The sequence below is a fragment of the Hemiscyllium ocellatum genome, chromosome 1, assembly GCF_020745735.1.
Source record: "Hemiscyllium ocellatum isolate sHemOce1 chromosome 1, sHemOce1.pat.X.cur, whole genome shotgun sequence".
NCBI lineage: Eukaryota > Metazoa > Chordata > Chondrichthyes > Orectolobiformes > Hemiscylliidae > Hemiscyllium > Hemiscyllium ocellatum.
In genome coordinates, this window is record NC_083401.1 from 68,254,445 (window position 1) to 68,275,097 (window position 20,653).

Genomic DNA, 20,653 nt, shown 5'->3' on the forward strand with positions numbered 1-20,653 from the left:
CAAGGATCTATTTCTACCTTAAAAATATTCAATGACTCTACCTCTAGTGCTCCTTGGAAGAATTCCTCTTTATTTCCTTCTTAAATGGTGACTCGATTTTTCAAACTGTCTCGTTGTTCCAGTCTCTCCCATAAAGGAGGAACATTCTGCAATGTTCACTTCATCTAATGCCCTCAGGATCTTATACATTTCCACAAGATCACATCTCATTCTTCTGGGGCGGCATAGTGGTTAGCACTGCTGCCTCATAGCGCCAGAGACTCTGGTTCAATTCCCGCCTCAGGCAACTGTCTATGTGGAGTTTGCACATTCTCCACGTGTCTGCGTGGGTTTCCTCCCACAGTCCAAAGATGTGGTTAGGTGAATTGGCCATGCTAAATTGCCCGTAGTGAGTTGCTCTTCGAAGGGTCTTTGTGGATTTGTTGAGTTGAAGGGCCTATTTCCACACTAAGTAATCTAATCAAATTTCATGCTATATCTATATGCTTAACATGTTAAAACTAAAAACTTTCCCATCTCAGGTATTGTTGAAGTGAACATTCTTTGAACTACAACTAATATAACCAATGATAGAATGCTGTATTAAGTGATGCTCAACATAATTTTAAGTGACTTCAGTAATAACCATGCCACCTGTCTAAAGAGAAGTTTCCTCAAATTGAGGGAGCGTTTTGCAGTTGTCCATTATACACAAACAGACAGACAATCGATTGATTTACTTTTAAGAAAGGTCAAGGGAGACTACAAGTACAAAAGGTAGCCATGCTGGAAAGAACCATAGTGACAAATTTTTAAGTCATCAACATTCAAAGTTTCAATGCATTTTACTAACAGTAAAAGCTATTTTTGATTCATAGTAAGTCTGAAACACACTAGTGAATGCAAACACGTAAATTAGTTGTGTGCTCCTGATACAAGTTGATGTACCTTATCAAAGATTTCTCGGACGTTGGCCTCAGATTCTCCAAACCACATAGTAAGCAGCTCTGGTCCCTTGATTGAGATAAAGTTAGCCTGGCATTCATTTGCAATGGCTTTTGCCAGCAAAGTTTTACCACAGCCAGGTGGCCCATAGAATAGTACACCCTTCGAAGGGGTCATGCCAAATTTCAGAAATTTGTCTGGATGTTCCACAGGATACTGTTCAAAACAAATTTGCATTGGGTTATGTTTCACATAAACATTCATGAAATGGGCAAAATCATGTAAAATACAAAAGCAATGGCCCTTTATAAAATAATTTAATGCACAAATTCAATTAAAAATTAATGATTATTTAATAAGAGTCAACACATGAGAAATATACTATCTTGCATGACAGTAAATCAAAAAGCTTAAGTGGTGCCAAGTTTGTTGCTAGTTTAAGCTAAATTAAAACATCTCAATTGTGTCACTACAACTTGACGCAGAGGGAAAGGGGAAGAAAAACATCACCTGGATTCCAGCTCCAAACTGCAGTACAATGATTTATGCTGGAATGTGTATACACACATATCATCAATACCCAAATTACAATGAGTACCTGAATCTAAGACTAAGAAATTCTGATGGACTATTTACTAGAAGGATATTGGTTCTTATGAATTTAGATTCCAGCAAGATTATGCATTGAGGTAAATGACAAAAAGGTAAAAATAATCAATTTACATCACTAATATTAATCAAATCTGACCTGAACTTTATAATAAATTAGTGAATGGGTAGAATATGATTTTGGAGTTACAAAATTATACCATTTCTACTGCAGACTAGTAAATTTAGTACCAACTGTGAAGATCTAAAAACTCAGAACAGCTTACTTGTACAAGTTCTTGGAGCTCCCTTTTCACATCCTCCAGTCCACCAATGTCATCCCACGTTACCTGAGGCACCTCAACCACAGTCTCACGTAGTGCTGATGGATTGCTCTGGCTCAATGCCCACTGTAAGTAAACAAACAATGTACCAACTTGGATTGTATAAATATTGAGTTAATTTAAATACAAACATGGCTATCCAAGTTTTAGTACTTCATTAACAGCACCCTACCCTGAAATCATCCATGGTAACCGCAAGTGAATTCATAACTTCAGCATCAATGGTTTCATCTTCCAGATCAATAACATCCATCTTTTTCCGAATAGCCTGAAGAGCAGCTTCAGAACATAAGGCGGCCAGGTCAGCACCAACATGCCCGTGAGTTTCATTAGCAACCTGAAAGAAGAAGGTGTTTATCAACTAAAACCCATGCACTTTGGCTTACACTACTGGGTTTTCATAACCTTCTACCAGATAAGAACATAAGAGGAGGAGCTGACCATTTGGCCCATCGAGTCAGTTCTACCATTCAATTAGATCATCATTAACTCAATATCACTCACCCACACTCACTTTGTACATAACTCATGAGGTCAGTAGTATCCAGAAGCCCATTAATTTCTGCCTTGAACATGCTCAATTATTGGGAAGACGATGGCCTAGTAGCATTATTGGTAGACTGTGAGTCCAGAAACTCAGCTAATATTCAAGGTTCAAAACCTGCCATGTCAGATGGAGGAATTTGAGTTTTTTTTTTAGATTAGATTAGACTTACAGTGTGGAAACAGGCCCTTCGGCCCAACAAGTCCACACCGACCCGCCGAAGCGCAACCCACCCATACCCCTACATTTACACCTTACCTAACACTATGGGCAATTTAGCATGGCCAATTCACCTGACCCGCACATCTTTGTGACTGTGGGAGGAAACCGGAGCACCCGGAGGAAACCCACGCAGACACGGGGAGAACGTGCAAACTCCACACAGTCAGTCGCCTGAGTCGGGAATTGAACCCGGGTCTACAGGCGCTGTGAGGCAGCAGTGCTAACCACTGTGCCACCGTGCCGCCCACAAATAATTCAATAGTTCAATAATAAAAAGAAAATCTGGAATTAATAACCTGATGACAGAAAACCCATCTGGCTCACTGATGTCCTTCAGGGAAGGAAACCTACCATCCTAACTTGGTCTGGCCTAATGATCCACAACAATGTGGTTGACTCTCAATTGCCCTCTGAAATGGGCCAGCAAGCCATTCAGCTGTATCAACCGCTCTGTAGGAAATAAATCCAGACAAATCACCTAGGTGCCGGCAATAACAATTGCAGAAACAGCCTGTTCAACCTTGCAAGGTCCTCCTTAACAACATCAGGGAGCTAGTGCCAAACTTGGGAGAGCTGTCTCAGAGACTAGTCAAGCAACAATCTGACACTGAAAGGAAAGGAATGATTCTGAGTGTATGACAATCTACCAGACATCATCATCACTTAGATATGTCCTGTCCACCAGGACAGACCCAGCAGAGGTGGTGGCACAGTGGTATACAGCCAGGAGGGAGTCGCCATGGGAGTCCTCAACATTGACTCTGGACCCCATGAAGTCTTGAGTTAAAAACGTGCAAGGAAATCTCCTGTTGGTTACCATGTATTATCCTCCCTCAGCTGATGATCGGTTCTCCTCAATGTTGAGCAACACTTAGAGGAAGCACTGAAGATAACAAGGGCACAAAATGCCACCAAAAGTGCCAAAGCAGCAGTACTACTGATCAAGCTGATCTAGTCCTCAATGACAAAGCTGCTAGACTGGGTCTGCAGTCTGCGGCAGGCAGGGAGGGTAAACAAGAGGGAAAAACATATTTGAACTCATCTTAACCGATTTGGCAGCTACAGATGCACCTGCCCATGACAGTATTGCTAAAAGCAACCACAACATAGCCCTTATGGAGAAGAAATCCTGCCTTCACACAGAGAATAATTTCCATGTTATGCCACACCATCACCAAGTTAAACAGTACAGGGTTCAAGCAGATCAAGCAACTCAACACTGGGAAACCATGAGGCACTGTGGGCCATCAACAGAACTGTCCTGCAGCAAAATCTGTGATCTCATGGCCTGGCATATTCCCTATTCAACAATTACCATCAAGCTTGGGGATCAACTCTGATTCAATGGACAGTGCAGAAGGGGATGTCAAGAGCAGCACCACACATACCTGAAGGTAAGGTGTTAACCTGGTGAATCCACCAAACATGACTATTTGTATGCCATACAGCATAAGCAGCAAGTAACAGACAGAGGTAAGCCATCCCATAACCAATGGATCAGATCTAAGCTCTGCAATCCTGTCACATCCAGTCATGAATGGTGGTAGACGATGAAACACCTCATTGTCTACCACCGTTCAACTCAGCGGCTCCACAAATATCCCCAACCTCAATGATGGTAGAGCCCAGCACAGCAGTGCAAAGGATAAGGCTGAAGCATTCACAGCAATCTACAGCCAGAAATGCCAAGTGGTTGACACATTTTGACCTGCTCTAGTGGTCTCCAGCATTACAGATGCCAGTCTTCAGCCAATTAGATTCATTCCATGTTGGAATGAATTCAAAAGTGGTTGGAGGCACTGGATACTACAAATGCTATGGGCCCTGACAACATTCCCACTTGTGCTCCAGAATTTGCCACTCCCTAACCAGACTGCTCCAGTACAGAAGAAAGTGAGGACTGCAGATGCTTGAGATCAGAGCTGAAAATGTGTTGCTGGAAAAGCGCAGGTCAGGCAGCATCCAAGAAGCAGGAGTTTTGACGTTTTGGGCATGAGCCCTTCTTCAGGATTCCTGAAGAAGGGCTCATGCCTGAAATGTCGACTCTCCTGCTCCTTGGATGCTGCCTGACCTGCTGCGTTTTTCCAGCAACACATTTTCAGCTCTGTTCCAGTATAGTTACAATACTGGAAAATAGCCCAGGTATGTCCTGTACACACAAAAAAAATACAAATCCAACCCAGCCAATTATCAAGCCATTAGACCACTCTCGATCATCAATAAAGAGATGGAAGATGTTATCAATAGTGCTATCAAGCAGCACCTGGTCAGCAATAACTTGGTCAATGATGCCCAGTTTGGGTTCCATGAGGGCCACTCAGCTCCTGATCTCACTGCAGCCTTCGTTCACGTATACATTCAAAACAGCTCAATTCCAGAGGTGAGATAAGAGTGATAGCCCTTGACATTAAGGCTGCATTCAACCGAGTGCAGCATCAAGGAGCCCAAGCAAAACTGAAATCAATAGGTATCAGGGGGAAAACTCACTGGTGGTTGGATTCATACCTGACACACAGGAAGAATGGTTGTGATTGCTGAAAATCAGTCATCTCAGCTCCAAGACAACTCTGCAGGAGTTCCTCAGCCCAACCCAGGTGCTCTATCAATGACCTTCCCTCCATCATAAAATCAGACGTATGGATTTTTGCCGAAGAATGCACAATGTTCAGCCCCATTTGCGGGTCCTCAGATACTGAAGCAGTCCATGCTCAAATGCAACAAGATCTGGACAATATCCAGGCTTGGGTGACAAGTGGCAAGTAACGTGCATGCTGCACAAATATTAGGCTGAAGATCACCAATAACAGATAGACAATCTAACCACTATCCTTTGGCATTCAATGGTGTTACCATCACTCAATCCCCTACTATCGACACCCTTTTTTTTGGGGTTAGGATTATCATTGAGCAGAGACTCAACTGGGTTCACCAAAAACAGTGGCTACAAGAGCAGGTTAGAGGCTAGGAATACTGTAACGAGTAACACACCTTCCGGCTGTCCAAAGTCTGACCATCATCTATAAAGCAAAATCATGGAATGCTCCCCATCTGCCTGGATAAGTGCAGCTCCAGCAATACTCAAGAAGCTTGAAGTTATCCAGGACAAAGCAACCCCAGTTACTGATACCACCTCTACAAGTATCACCTCCTTCCACCACTGACACTCAGTAGCAGCAGTATGTATTATCTACAATATGCATGGCGGAAATTCACCAAAGATCCTCAGACAGCACCTTCCAAACCTCTGATCACTTCCATCTAGAAGAACAACGGCAGCAGATATATGGTAACATCACAACCTGCAAGATCCCCATCTAGCCCACTACCTTGACTTGGAAATATATAGTCGTCCCTTCAATGTTGCTGGGTCAAAATCCCGGAATTCCCTCCCTCACAGCATCGTGGGTCAACAGGAGGTGGACTGCAGTGGTTGAAGGCAGCAGCTCACCACCACCTTCTCGAGGGCAGCTAGGGATGGGCAGTAAATGCTGACCTGCCAGCAGCACCCACAACTCACAAATGAATTTTAAAAAGTGAATTATTTACCTCCCATAGATCTCTGTAGAGAATTCCAAAGGTTCAGTACCCTGAGCTTGAAGAAAGCACAGGATCTGACGTCAATAATCATGAAGTGCTTCGAGGTGCTGGTCATGGCCCACATCAACTCCAGTCTCCCACCCTGCCTTGGTCATCTGCAATTTGCCTATTGACGTAACAGGTCCATAGCAGATGATACATCCCTAGCCCTGTACTCATCCCTGGAACATCTATGCTACAAAGACACCCACATAAGACTCCTGCTCACTGACCACAGCTCCAACTTTAAAACCATTATCCCCTCCAGACTTATCTAAATATCTATGACCTTGGACTCAGCTCTGCCCTCTGCAAATGGATCCTCAGCTTTCTGACCTATAGACTGCAATCATTGAAGATAGACAATTGTACATGCTCCACAACAACATACAACACTGGGGGCCCCCCATGGATGTGTCCTCAGCCTCCTACTGTACTCCTATACACCAGTGACTGTCGTTGCCAAATTCCAAATGAACGCCATCTACAAGTTCGTTGACGATACCACTGCAGCAGGATAGACATCTAACAGGCCAAAATACAGAAGAGAGATAGACGGTTTGGTGACATGGTGCAATGAGAACAACCTCTCTCAACATCAGCAAAACTAAAGAACTGACTTCAGGAAAGAGAATGCGTGCCCATCTACATCAACGGAACCGAAGTCGAGAGGAAGAAGTTCCTCGGATAACTGATAACTAACAACCTGTCCCGGGCCTCCCACGTAGATGCAGCAGTCAAGACGGCACACCACCACCTCTTCTCCCTCAGACTGCTCTGGAAATTTGGCATGCCCATAAGGACCCTCACCAACTTCCACAGATGCACACTAAAAGCACACTGTCCGGTGCATAACAGGTATGGTAACTGCTCTGCCCAGGACCTTAAGAAACTACACAAGGTGGTGGTGCACAGCCCAGATAGGCAATCACAGAAGCCAAACTTCCACCCATGAACTCATTTAAGATACAGAAGCTTGAACACATGCACCAGCAGGTTCAGGAACAGCTTTGTCCTGGCCATTATTAGACTGATGATTGGACTCTCTAGCCTCAAATAATGCTGATCTTACCAAGCACACAATCTGTACAATGTAACCTGTATATCTCGAAGTCTTTTCAATTTGTACATCCTTGCTTAACAAGATCTGCCTGCACTGCTTGTAAAAAAAGATTTATTGGCCCTTGTACCTTCAGTTTCCTTTGTTCAGATTTAATACCTGAGTTTCAGCATGCATAATTTCACTTTCAAGTTTAACGTAAATCCTTATTACATTTTGGTCACTATTTCCCAAAGAATCCTTTAAAGGAAGGTTATTAATTAGCATTTGCACATTACACTTTACTAAATCTAAAACAGCTCAACTGCCCCAGTTAATTCTTCAATGCATTGCTCCAGAAAAGCATTTTGTACATAGTTCAGGAATTCATTCTCCACAGCATGGTGAGTGTTGATTAGGCTTACCCAGTCTATCTGTAAATTGAAGTCACCATCCATTATTACATGACCCATGTTACATGCACCTTTAATTTGTTGATTAAGACACGTTCACATTACCACTATTGTTTGGCAGTCTATAAACATTTACCAGCAATATTTGCTGTTGCTTGCAGTTTTGTAGCTCTGCATAAACTGAATCTACACACCGATGACATCCCTTAAGGGTGTTATCCCATTCTATTGTTTTCCTATCCTTCCCAGATGACAATTATCCTTGAATATGTGAATCCCAATCTTGGTCAACAAATAAAATGCATATCATACATTAGCTTCAAACAGGTTTCAAATTTTGAAGTTGTGAAGTATAGTATACAGGTACTGCATAAGAGAAATTTGATATTTGAATTATAAGAGAATTAAAAAAAAAACAGGGGTAACTTCCATGAGAAAATTAAAATTAAAATTAAAAAAAAGGATGCAAATACTGGTTAATTAAGTACAACCACACAGCCAAAACAATATAAGGAGGCTTTATTGTTTAAAAACTTAAGGTAACTGAGATACGAAATGCACCAGAAACCATGGTAGTTGTCTGTTAGACAGTTGCCATTATAAATTTAGGCATTAACTCACAATTAGAATATTTAAACTAGATAGATAAATTTCCAAACCAGAATTGAACTAATCTATGCATCAGAATTGTCCACCGTTACAGTGAGTTCCCCTTAAAGACTTGATCTTAATTGGTTGTGCAGGCTCAGGAAGTTGAACATCTGAAAAAGTGCATATACACACTCTTCAATTCCACTTACTTTGCACAAAAGTTGTTTTAATGAATTATAACGGCACAATGGCTCAGTGGTTAGCACTGCTGTCTCACTGCACCAGGGACCCGGGTTCAATTCCGGACTCGGGCAACTGTCTGTGTGGAGTTTGCACATTCTCTCAGTGTCTGCATGGGTTTCCTCAGGGTTTTCCGGTTTCCTCCCACAGTACAAAGGTGTGCAGGGCAGGTGAATTGACTATGCTAAATTGCCCATATAGTGTTTGGAGCATTAGTCAGAGGGAAACGTAGCGAAATGAGCCTGGGTGGACTACTCTTGGACTTGTTGGGCCCAAGGGCCTGTTTCCACACTATATGGAAACTAATCTAACCTAATAACCATTTGTCTGTGACAAAGTTAATTTAGTTCATCATCTGAGTAACTTGAAATTTCCTTCAAAAACCTCTCAATTCACATAATTGCATTCAATAAGACGTCTGACATTTATTCAACTGTGCAATTTAAAAACTTTTAAATGTCTTCCTCAATTTCTCTGACATTCCTGTCCCTTTCTTCACTTTGATCTTTGCCACTCAACTGTTTCCTTCCTCCACAGACTCAATGATCACATTCCCACTTCCCCAAGACCAACATACTATTCTTCAGCCCCAGTGATCGGCAAAATTTATTCCACTCTATCAAAGTTGCAAGTCTTTGCTTCTCCTTTTCCTGTAATGTTGCTCATCACTTTATTGTGATCTTATCTACAGCTACATTACTCTGACCATTTTTACCCCTTCTCTTCTCCACCATCTCAGAGCCAAGGTTAATCAATGTGGTTCAATAAGTGTCCTAATTAATCACATAATTTTATCTGCATTCAATCAAGCTTGTCTTGACATTATCTTCTTTCTCAGTACTTTCTTTTGTAAATATCTATGAGCCCTATCTGTGGTTACCCTTACTAGACAAAGTGAACAATGTAAAAAAAAATTAGTAACATTTACCAAATCACGTCATACATTTAAAAAAAATGGTATGGCCCAAGAAATCAACTAGGAGAACAATTATCCTGCAATATTTTATAATATGTTTCATATTCATATGCTATTTGTGACTTCATGCATTACACATTCAATCTTTATTCCAAATCAAGTCCAAGACTTTGAGACTTTTAACAATTCTTTTTTGCACTCATTCATTGGGATGTGGGCATCATTCATTAGAATAGCATTTATTGCCCACTGGACAGTTAAGGATCAACTATGCTACTATGGATTTCAAGTCACATGCAAGCTAGTCCAGGTAAGGACAGCAGTTTCAGTCTCTCAAAGGGCATTAGATGAAACAGATAGGTTTTCTCATCAATCAACAAATCGCTTCGTGGTTATCATTAGATTCCTAATCCCAGATTTAAACTGAATTCAAATTCTACCATCTGTGATGGCAGGATATGAACCTGGTTCCTCAGAACATTACAAGAATTTCTTGATTGATTGTCTAGCGATAATACCACTAGGCCATTGCAATTCACAAGGAACCAAACTTCGTAACTGCAGAAACAATCTAAATATTAAGCTACTTCTAGTTTGTCATTATTCTACATTGCTGAAAATCAAATAATTAAAGCCGTTACTACATTGTTGAGCTCTTAACAACAGCATTTCCTTTTACAACAACAAACCTGTTCAAGGTCTACATCATCTGCCAACTTCATGTTCTTTGTGTGAATCTGTAGGATTTCCAGTCGACCTGTAGCATCAGGAATGCCAATATCCACTTCTCTGTCAAATCGGCCTATAGGTCAAATAATCAAGTTATTACTCTGCATGAATACACATAGATGTGCACTTTATTCACATAAATGGAAGTTTCAACCTACCAAACCGTCTAAGGGCAGGATCAATGCTGTTTGGTCGATTTGTAGCTGCCATAACAATGACATGAGCCCGCTGTTTCAAACCATCCATCAAAGTGAGCAACTGTGACACAATACGACGTTCCACTTCGCCATGAGTCTACAACGGTAAGGAATTTGCAAAAAATGGACAAATAAATTATCCAACATCAGTTTGTGCCATCCAGTAAACAACGGGCAAAGGGAACTTAAACTCATTCAATGGAAAGTTTGGTGACAGGACAAATAGCCTTACAAAAAGTGATGTAATTGAGAGATGTGCAGCATGGATTTTAAAAACACTACAAGTTAGGAAACAATGTTAGAATGAAAAGTAATCAGATTGGTGGGCAGTGATGGACTGTGCTTTCAAGGATCACTAGCTTTTGTCTGCAGCTTGGGTTGGAGGATACAGGAAATGATTTTTAAAAATTCAGAGAAATAAACTTCATGCAGTGATAGCAGCAAACTATCAGTGGAATCAGACATCTTACAGTATATTACAACAAGCAAAAGCATATTGTGCACAAAGCACAAGAGAAAGGAATATAGTTAGGATGGGAAACTGAAAATTATTTGGCTCCAAGGAGGTGACAGAATATAGGAGTGGAAACTGGGTGACAAGCTCCCGGGGACAGTTTATAGTGGCTTAATGAGCAACTACCATGGGAGAAGAGGAATAACAAGCAATGGGAAACATTTAGTCTTAAGCGTCCACAATAGGAAACAATGTAGCCATATTGCCTGCACATACATTCCCTTCTCCTTTACTTACAACTTCCTCCCTATTTCCCTACAACAAAACCTTCAATCCACTATTTGAGGTTCCATGAGAGTATCTGAAGCAATTTTGTCGGAAATGAAGCAAACAATTTTGGGAAGTGGGATACCGCAAGTTGGCCAGCAATCACCAACAGCTTGAGAGATGTTGGTGCCATTCTAATATTGGATGACAGCAATGGAAAGATCAGAAAATGCAAGTTAAACAAATTGTGCCAAGGTTCTTGCGCCCAACAAAAGATTTAAGAATGTTCAAATGAACTATTGCTTGGTGATCTAACTGTCATCCAAGTCAAACTTCAAAACTTTGAGCACATATTGAGGGCTGACTATATTCCAACACTAAGAAAGTGATTCAACTTCAAAAGGGTTATTTTTCTCGTGAAATGTTAACTAGATAGAAGAAATCAACCTCATGCTAATCAGTATTCTTAATAACTCATACATATCCCTCAACCAACATCCATAAATGAGATTTCTTCAAGAGAACGAGAAACCTCATTTTTGGCCTGGCAATAAATGGGTGAGATCAAACAATCCAACTGGAGGCAGTTTAACAAATTTAATTGAGATTAAGGAAAACACAATACATGCTATATACAATACTTTCATTTGTAAAGTCAATGTGACAAAGTTCCAATACTGGAGAATAGCAGTAATATTAGTCAAGGAATAAGGGACAGCAAATGTTATTTAAAAATGTCTTCAATAGAAAATTTAAAACAATTTGAAGATGAACATCATGAATTTTCAGAAGACACTCAAACTGAAGCCATTCTGGGGATGGCAGAATTTCACAGATTTATAAAATTCTAACAGAACTAGATAGGGTAGATGCAGGGAGGATGTTCCCGATTTTGGGTGTGTCCGGAACCAGGGGTCACAATCTGAGGATTTGGGTGGACCATTTAGGATGGAGATGAGAAGATATTTCTGCACCCAAAGAGTGGTCAGCTCATGGAATTTATTACCACAGGAATTGTTGATGCCAAAACATTGAAGGTATTCAAGAGGTGGCTAAATATAGCACTTGGGGTGAACTGGATCAAAAGGTTATGGGGAGAAAGCAGGATTAGGCTATCCAGTTTGATCAGTCATGAACGTGATGAATGGCCTCCTCCTGCTCCTCCCTCCTGTTCCTATGTTTAATGATAAAATATTTAAGAAATACACTTGATTACATTTAGAACATACCTTCTCTCTCTTTGGAGCAATGGCATCCAATTCATCAATAAAAATTATTGCAGGAGCATTTTTCTCAGCCTCTTCAAATGCTTTTCTCAGATTGCTCTCAGATTCTCCTGCAAGTTTGCTCATGATCTCAGGTCCTATTAAAAAAATCTTTGTAGTTAGCATATATTTAAAACAAACTTAACATCTATTTAACATTTTCTTCATCAACACAAACACTAACTTCGGAAAACACTACCCAAGGCTTAAGCTTCAAGCGTAAATATCAAATTTTAAGAATTTATTCAAGCAAACAAGTCATTGAACACCATTGCTATCTTCACGACTGCTTTTTAAAACAGAGATCGCTAGGTGAGTGATATGAGGATACATTGCTAATCACTCCAAACACTCTTTTAAAGCAAACAAATATGGATCACATCTTTCCCATGTTGCAATCAAATACAGTTGATTCTGATGTATCATGACAGTTCTAGTCTCATGTGATCTCACGTTATAGGAGAATCGCACAATAGCCACACCATTTAAACTAATTGGGACCGGAATCACATCAAAGCCAATACAGGTAAGGAAAGTTTGCGTTCTACAAATAACAGACTAATTTCTTCAATCATGTTAAAGCCAATTCATGTTGAAGAAACACGCATTATAGCGGAACTGACTGTATGGAAATTAAGACTGCAATCAATAGGAAAGCCTAAAATAAAAACGGAAGTTGATGGAAAAGCTCAGCAGGTCTGGCAGCATCTGAGGAAAGAAATCACAGCAATTTCAATAGTAAATGTGAGTAGACCACTGGATGACAGAGGATGCTTAGCCAAACTTGATCTCATGTTCTACATCCACTTTCCCACAATATTTGCAGCACAGAGTAGAAATTGAACTATTCTGATTTACAGCAGAGCATTACAGAGCACTCAAGTTTCTTGCCAGCGTCACAATTTTAAATATGCTCAAGAACTTAGTCAGCTTTTGAATTAGACAGAATTAAGTCGACTGTCTCCAATACTGGAAGAAAGTGAGGACTGCAGATGCTGGAGATCAGAGCTGAAAAATGTGTTGCTGGAAAAGCGCAGGTCAGGCAGCACCAAAGGAGCAGAAGAATCGACGTTTCGGGCATAAGCCCTTCTTCAGAAACGTCAATTCTCCTGCTCCTTTGATGCTGCCTGACCTGCTGCGCTTTTCCAGCAACACATTTTTCAGCTCTTCTCTCCAACACGGACCTTCAAAGTTCACTGGGTCCAACACATTACTCTGCTGATTACAAGTTTGGTAACTGAGACAAATGCACAATGATACTTCCACAAAACCTGAAATAATTCCTCCTAAGGAAGAACACTTGTTAAAATCTTGTCAGACAAAGGTTGCAATGGGAAGTCTGAAGGTAGCTGTCACAATTGCGGTGAAGTTCATACAGATTCCACCAACGTGCAGTAAGATATTATTAGATCATTAAAGCTCCATTAATTGTGCCACATAATATTTTACTAAATAGCTACAGCTGAACAAACTGATTGAAGGCACTACTAAATCGTTAGATAAAAACAGCCAGGCTGCTACCATACACTTCATAAGAACATTGTTACAAATGCAGGAAAATATGAAGGTAACTTTTGAGATTGGCGAGTTAAAAAATTACATTTCCAGTCACTGGTGACAATCTCATCGATGCAGAAAAAAATCTGAGGTAGATATCAAATACCAACTCAACACAAAGGCAGAGTTTAAAAACTTTTAAAGTTTAAAAATATTGTAAACAATGTAGCAGTTGATATAAAAATTAGAATACTAATAGGAAACTGCGGGATGAGGGAGACAAAGAGGAGGATCGATACATCGCAATATGAAAAATAAAACTACAAAATTAAATCTCAAATAATACATTTGTTTCTTAGCACCTTGCCTCGGGATATCACTCCTGAAGTGCACAGAACATGCATTTAATAAAATCTTCAACTACTCTTCAGTTTCAGTTGTGTTTCAGATATAATCAATTAACTCCTTGCTGACTTATCATTCTAAGGAAACTTCATGCAAGTTTACACTCGGCAAAACAATACTGCATTACACAAAGCACTATGCTTCATCAAGTTTAAACCAATTGACTCCCAACTTCATAACACTGGCACATATACCCCATAACAAGTACATGCAAGCAAACAATTTCTATCATCTAGAGTCTAGGCATCATTTTGAGTCCAAGGATTTTATCCCTTCAACACAGATCAATATTTATGATTTTAACCTGAATAGAAAATCGTACCTTACCATTGATAAGGAAGAAAAACGCGCCAGTTTCATTTGCAACAGCACGTGCTATCAGAGTCTTGCCAGTACCAGGGGGGCCATACAACAGGATACCACGTGGTGGCTATTGGGAGGGGGGCGGCGAGAGAGACAGAAAAAGAGAGAGTGAGAGAACACAGAAAATGAGAAAACTAATATTTATTCTTTACAAATGAATGCCATGTGCAGTGTTTATCCTTGATTAAAATAATTTGCCTCTATAATTAGGAACAAATAAAATGCTGCCTCTTCTGTTTATTATTCGGATATGGATAAGGCTAACAACATTCTGGGGTTACACATGACCAGAAATTGAACTGCACCAGCCATATACGTACCATGGTTACAAGGGCAGGTCAGAGGCCAAGAATCCCACAGCACACAACTCACCTGAACCTCACCCCCAGAAAACCTGTGCATCGTCTGCAAGGCACAGATCAGGAATGTGATGTAATACTACCCACATGTCTGGATGAACAAAGCTGCAACAACATTGAAATAACATTATACTACCCAGGACAAAGAAGCCCACTTGACTGGCATCACATCCACACTTAATCCCACTATTGCTAACAATGAGTAGCGCAGTACACATCATCGACAAGACAAATTGCAGACATTCAAAGTTCCTCAGATAGCACCTTCCAAATCCGCAATCCCTACCATCTATGTTGGTAAGGGCTAAGAAGAGCCAGAAGTGGACATGAGAAGTTGTTGGCAGATAGCATTAGGGAAAACCCTAAGGCCTTCTACAGATGTAACAGGAATAAAAGAATGACTAGAGTAAGATTCGGGCCAATCAAAGTCAGTAGTGAGAAGTTGCGTGTGGAATCTGAGGACATGGGGAAATGCTTAATGAATACTTTTCATCAGTATTCACATTGGAAAAGGGTAATGTTAGTGAGAATACAGAGATACAGGTTACAAGATCAGATGGAATTGAGGTTGACAAAGAGGGGATTTTAGCAATTTTGGAAGATCTGAAAATAGAAAAACCCCTGAGCAGAATGGAATTTATCCTAGGATTCTCAAGGAAACCAGGGAGGAGACTGCAGAGCCTTTGACTTTGATTTACAGCAGAGCATTACACAGCACTCAAGTTTCATGCCAGCATCACAATTTTAAATATGCTCAAGAACTTAGTCAGCTTTTGAATTAGACAGAATTAAGTCGACTGTCTCCAACACTGGAAGAAAGTGAGGACTGCAGATGCTGGAGATCAGAGCTGAAAAATGTGTTGCTGGAAAAGCGCAGGTCAGGCAGCATCAAAGGAGCAGAAGAATCGACGTTTTTAATGTCATCATTGTCGACAGGGGTAGTGCCAGAAAATGGGAGGATAGCAAATGTTGTTCCCTTGTTTAAGGAGGGGAGTTGGTACAACCTGGTAATTACAGGCCAGTGAGCTTTACTTTGGCTGTGGGTAACATGTTAGAAAAGGTTATAAGAGATAGGATTTATAATTATCTAAAAGGTAATAATTTGACTAGGGACAATCAACAGTTTTGTGAAGGTTAGGTTGTGCCTCACTAACTTTATAGAGTTCTTCAAGAAGGTGACGAAACAGGTGGATGAAGGTAGAATGGGTAATGTGGTGCATATGGACTTCAGTAAGAAGTTTGATAAGGTTGAAGGTGATTTAGTGGTTTGGATCAGAAATTAGCTAGCTGAAAGAAGACAGGGACAGTGGTTGATGTGAAATGTTCATCCTGAAACTCAGTTACCAGTGGTGTGCCGCAAGGATCCGTTTTGGGACCACTGCTGTTTGTCACTTTTATAAATGATCTGGATGTGGGCGTAGAAAGAGGAGTTAGTAAATTTGCAGACAACACTAAAGTAGGCAGACTCAAAGATAGTGCCAAAGGATGTTGTGGGTTACAGAAGGACATAGATAAGATGCAGAGCTAAGCTGAGAAGTGGCAAAAAAGTGTAATGCAGAAAAGTGTGAGGTAGTTCACTTCAGAAGAAATAACAGGAATGCAGAGTACTGGGCTAATGGTAAAATCCTTGGCAGTATAGATGAACAGAGAGATGCGTGTCTAGATGCACAAATTTCTGAAAGTTGCCACCAGGTTGATAGTGTTATGAAGACGACATATGGTGTGTTAGCATTTATGAGTAGTGGGATTGAGTTTCCGAACCACAAGATCATGCTTCAGCTGTACAAGACACTGGTAAGGCCACAACTGGAGTATTGTTTACAGTTCTGGTCACCGCATTAGAGGAAGGATGTGGAAGCTTTCGCAAGTGTTCAGGGGAGATTTCAGAGGACACTGTCTGGTATGGACGAAAGGTCTAATGAGGAAAGGCTGAGGGAACCGAGGTTGTTTTCATTGGAGAGGAGGTAGTTGACTTAATTGAGACGTATAACATAGTCGAGGGATAGATAGGGTAGACAGTGAGAGCCTTTTTCCTCAGATGGTGAAAGCTAACACGAAGGGACGTAGCTTTAAATTGATGTGTGATAGATTTAGGACAGACATTAGGTGTAGTTTCTTCACTCAGAGTAGTAGTGGCGTGGAATGGCTTGCCTGCAACAGTAGTAGACACACCAACATTAAAGGCATTTAAATGGACATTGGGCATACATATTGATAATAATGGAACTGTGTAGGTTGGGTGGACATCAGATTAATTTCACAGGTCGGCGCAACATCGAGGGCTGAAGGGCCTGTACTGCATTGTAACGTTCTATGTGGTGGAATCATGGTGTTTGGAAGTGCTGTCAAAGAAGCCTTGGTGAATTTCTGTAGTACAATTTGTGAATAGTACACTATGTCATAGGTACTACCAAGCTTTTAAAATAGTGCTCAGCTGTACCCATCCAGGAAAACAAAAAACATTTCATAATACTACTGACTTGGGGCTTAAAAGTGGTGGCGGGGGTTGTATTTGAATCTGGCACAGACTGATGGAATCAAGATCTCATTTGTCAATATCAGGGTTTAAACTCAGCACATACTTACACAAAGGTGGGCACATCAGATGACTTCTGAAGGTCACTAAGCACTAAATGAAGATAAACAAATTATAGCCCAAGAGAAAACTAGCCAGAAATTTAAATAGCAAGAGTTTCTTCAGGTAGCTGAAAAGGAAAAGTGGAAGTCAAGTGGCTGTTGGTTCGAGGGTGAGAATGGTGGATTCTAAGTAGATAATGAAATAACAGCAGTTGTAATGAATAAATATTTTGCTTGTGTCTTCATTAGAGAACATAAAAACATTCCAGTAATAGTTGTAAATCAGAAGGTTGAAGGAACAGAGGAACTTGGCAAAACTATAATTATTAGACAAGAGGTACAGAGCAAACTGAGGGAGTCCTGGTTAAATCCTTGGATCCTGAGGTTCATCCTTGGGTCTTAAATAGGTCACTAATGAGATGCATTAATGTTCATTTATCAACATTCTGGAAAGGCTCCATCTGACTGTAAAGTAGCAATATAACCCCTCCATTCAGGAAGGCAGAAAACAAGAAACTAAATGCCAGTTCACTTGAAGCATTCACAGCTGAGATAGACAGATTTTTATTCGCGAGAGATTCAAGAATTATGGGGATAAGGAAGGAAAGTGGTGTGGAGGTTAATCAGAGCAGCCAGTATCTCACTGAATGGCAGAGCAAATCCAATGGGCTGGATCGCCTAGAGTTCCTCCAATATCTTAAATCTGTCAATGGAAGATATTAGAATTGATTGTCAAGGAGCTTCCAACTGGGGACTTGGAAAAACTCAAGGAAATTGGAAAGACCCAGCATGACTTTGTGAAGGGAAATCAATATTTTTGATTTAACCAAGTTATTAGCAGAATTTGATGGACGAACAATTTTTGACATAGACAAAGTACTGTACTGGATAACATATTAGCATGGATGGAAGACTAGTGGCTAAAAACCGAATGAGTTGTCAGTTCGAAATTTCATATTGACAGATTTCTGCTCATCAGAAAGATGTATTAAGGGATGGAGGAAAAGATAGAAATAGATTACAGATCAGCAATTATTTCATTGAATCTAGTTCAGACAGGAGTTGAATGATTTATCCTATTCCTATGTTAGAACTAATAGCACGAGAAACATTTCAGTATTGTGATCAAACAAGCATAAAATCAGGAAATGCTGCAGAAATTCAGCAGATGTCAAGCATCTGTGGAGAGAGAGAAAAACAGGTTTAACATTTCTCCAGCATCTTTCTACTTTTATTTCAGATTTCTAGTATCCAGCGTTTTGTTGCGTCAAAAAGGTATATTGTTTAGACACAGACAGCAGTTGAAAAACATCCAAAAACTCATTTTGGTAAGGCAAACCAGAGCAGGACTTAAAGGGTCAATGGTAGGACCCTGAGGAGTGTTGCTAAACAAAGAGACCAAGGATGCAGGGTACATAGTTCCTTCAAAGTAGAATTGCAGGTAGACAAGGTGGTGAAGGCAGCATTTGATACGCTTGCCTTAACTGGTCAGTGCATGGAGTTTAGGAGTCTGAACATCACGTTGTGGCTATACAGACCACTTAGAATACTACATTATGTTTTGGTCTCCCTGTTTTGGGAAATTTGTTATACTTGAGTGGGGTTCAGAAAAGATTTACAAGAATGTCACCAGGATTGGAGAGTTTGAGGTAGATTGAAAGGTTGAACAGGCTGGGTGTTTTTCACTGGAGTGTCAGAGGCTGACAGATGACCATATAGAGCTTTATAACTTCATGCAGGGCATGGATAGAGTGAATAACCAAGGTCTTATTCCCTAAGGTAGGGGAATCCAAAAGCAGAGCATTGGTTTAAGGGAAAAGGGAAAAGGGAAAAGATTTAAAAGGGACCTGTGGACAAAATTTTCACACAGAAAATGTGTATAGAACGAGCTGCCAAGTACAATTACAATATGGATGGGTACATGAATAGGAAAGGTTTAAAAGGATATTAACCAAATACTGTCAAATGGGACCAGATCAGTTTAGAATGTCTGCTCAGGGCAGATGAGTTGGCCTAAAGGGTCTGTTTCTGTGCTATATAACTCTGACTCTATCATTCTATCCCTAAAGGGGTTTGTAGTAATCTTGCTACATTAGTAATCCAGAGGTCCAGGCTAATGTTGTGGGGACATGGATCCACATCTCACCTTGGCACCTTGTGGAATTTAAATTAGCAATGCTGGAATTCAAAACTACTCTCAGTAACGCTAACGCTGGAAATAGCGCCGATTGTCGTAAAAGCCCACTTGTCTCAGGCAATCATGGATGGGCGATGAATGTTGGGATTTAACAGCAATACCAGCAAAAGAATAAATTTAAAAGAAAGATTCTGAACAAGATAACTTTCAAGAAAGCAGTGGCTCAAATCAAATTGTACCTGGGAATACCTGGCGATTGACAGAAAATGACTGTTGGTGAATAGCTCCTCAGGAGTTATGATGTGTCATGCTGTTCTACCTTGGTATGTACATCAATCTATAATTCCATCTCTTGATGTAACATTCACCAATAACAGCCACATTTGCTCACTTACTTTTGCTTGTTATTGAATGGTAAATTTGCAATAGGTAATTCGAATTTTCTAAAGCTAAGACAACTTATTATTAAAAGTGACTTCAGGTATTTCATGAATCGTGGAGGAAAACAAAATAACCTTTCCTGTTCTTCAGAACTGCAGTCCAGTGGGAGTCACAGCAAACAATGTAGGACACAGAACTTTGGAAATATGACCTGGAATAAAGCCCAGGTCCCTGGTGCTGTGAGGCAGCAATGTTAACCACTCTGCCCCCTCATGTTTATGCTGCATAACTAAATCAACCAAATGTAAAATTAAACATAATTTGAGACTTAGCTTAGTGCCTTTATAGTATTGGAAAAGAATTGACCTAAACATTTATGGTGGTTCAAGGGATAGCATACCATTCATTATCATAGAAATGAGTACAATATTGCCTTGACCTGTCATTCTCACTTGCTATACTTAAAAGGACCACTGTTCAAAATGTTGGTCAGGCCACATTTGGAAAGCTGCATTCAGTTCTAGTCACCCTGCTATAGGAACGATGTTATTAAACTGGAAAGGGTACAAAAAAAATTAGAAGGATGTTACTGAGACTAGAAGGTTTGAGTTATCAGAAAAGACTG

The 20,653-nt window shown here is 40.3% G+C and overlaps 1 protein-coding gene across 2 annotated transcripts in view; it reads right to left on the bottom strand.

Moving 5' to 3' along the window:
• vcp (valosin containing protein) overlaps positions 1–20,653 on the bottom strand; it is a 69,784-nt gene that overhangs the window by 22,606 nt on the left and 26,525 nt on the right. For both annotated transcript variants that reach the window (XM_060821967.1, XM_060821893.1), the window contains exons 7-13: positions 14,539–14,641; positions 12,274–12,407; positions 10,285–10,420; positions 10,087–10,199; positions 2,029–2,193; positions 1,800–1,922; positions 928–1,140 (exon numbers count right to left, since the gene is read on the bottom strand). In XM_060821967.1, coding sequence (XP_060677950.1) covers positions 928–1,140; positions 1,800–1,922; positions 2,029–2,193; positions 10,087–10,199; positions 10,285–10,420; positions 12,274–12,407; positions 14,539–14,641 — 987 coding nt within the window. The remainder of the gene's footprint in view (positions 1–927; positions 1,141–1,799; positions 1,923–2,028; positions 2,194–10,086; positions 10,200–10,284; positions 10,421–12,273; positions 12,408–14,538; positions 14,642–20,653) is intronic.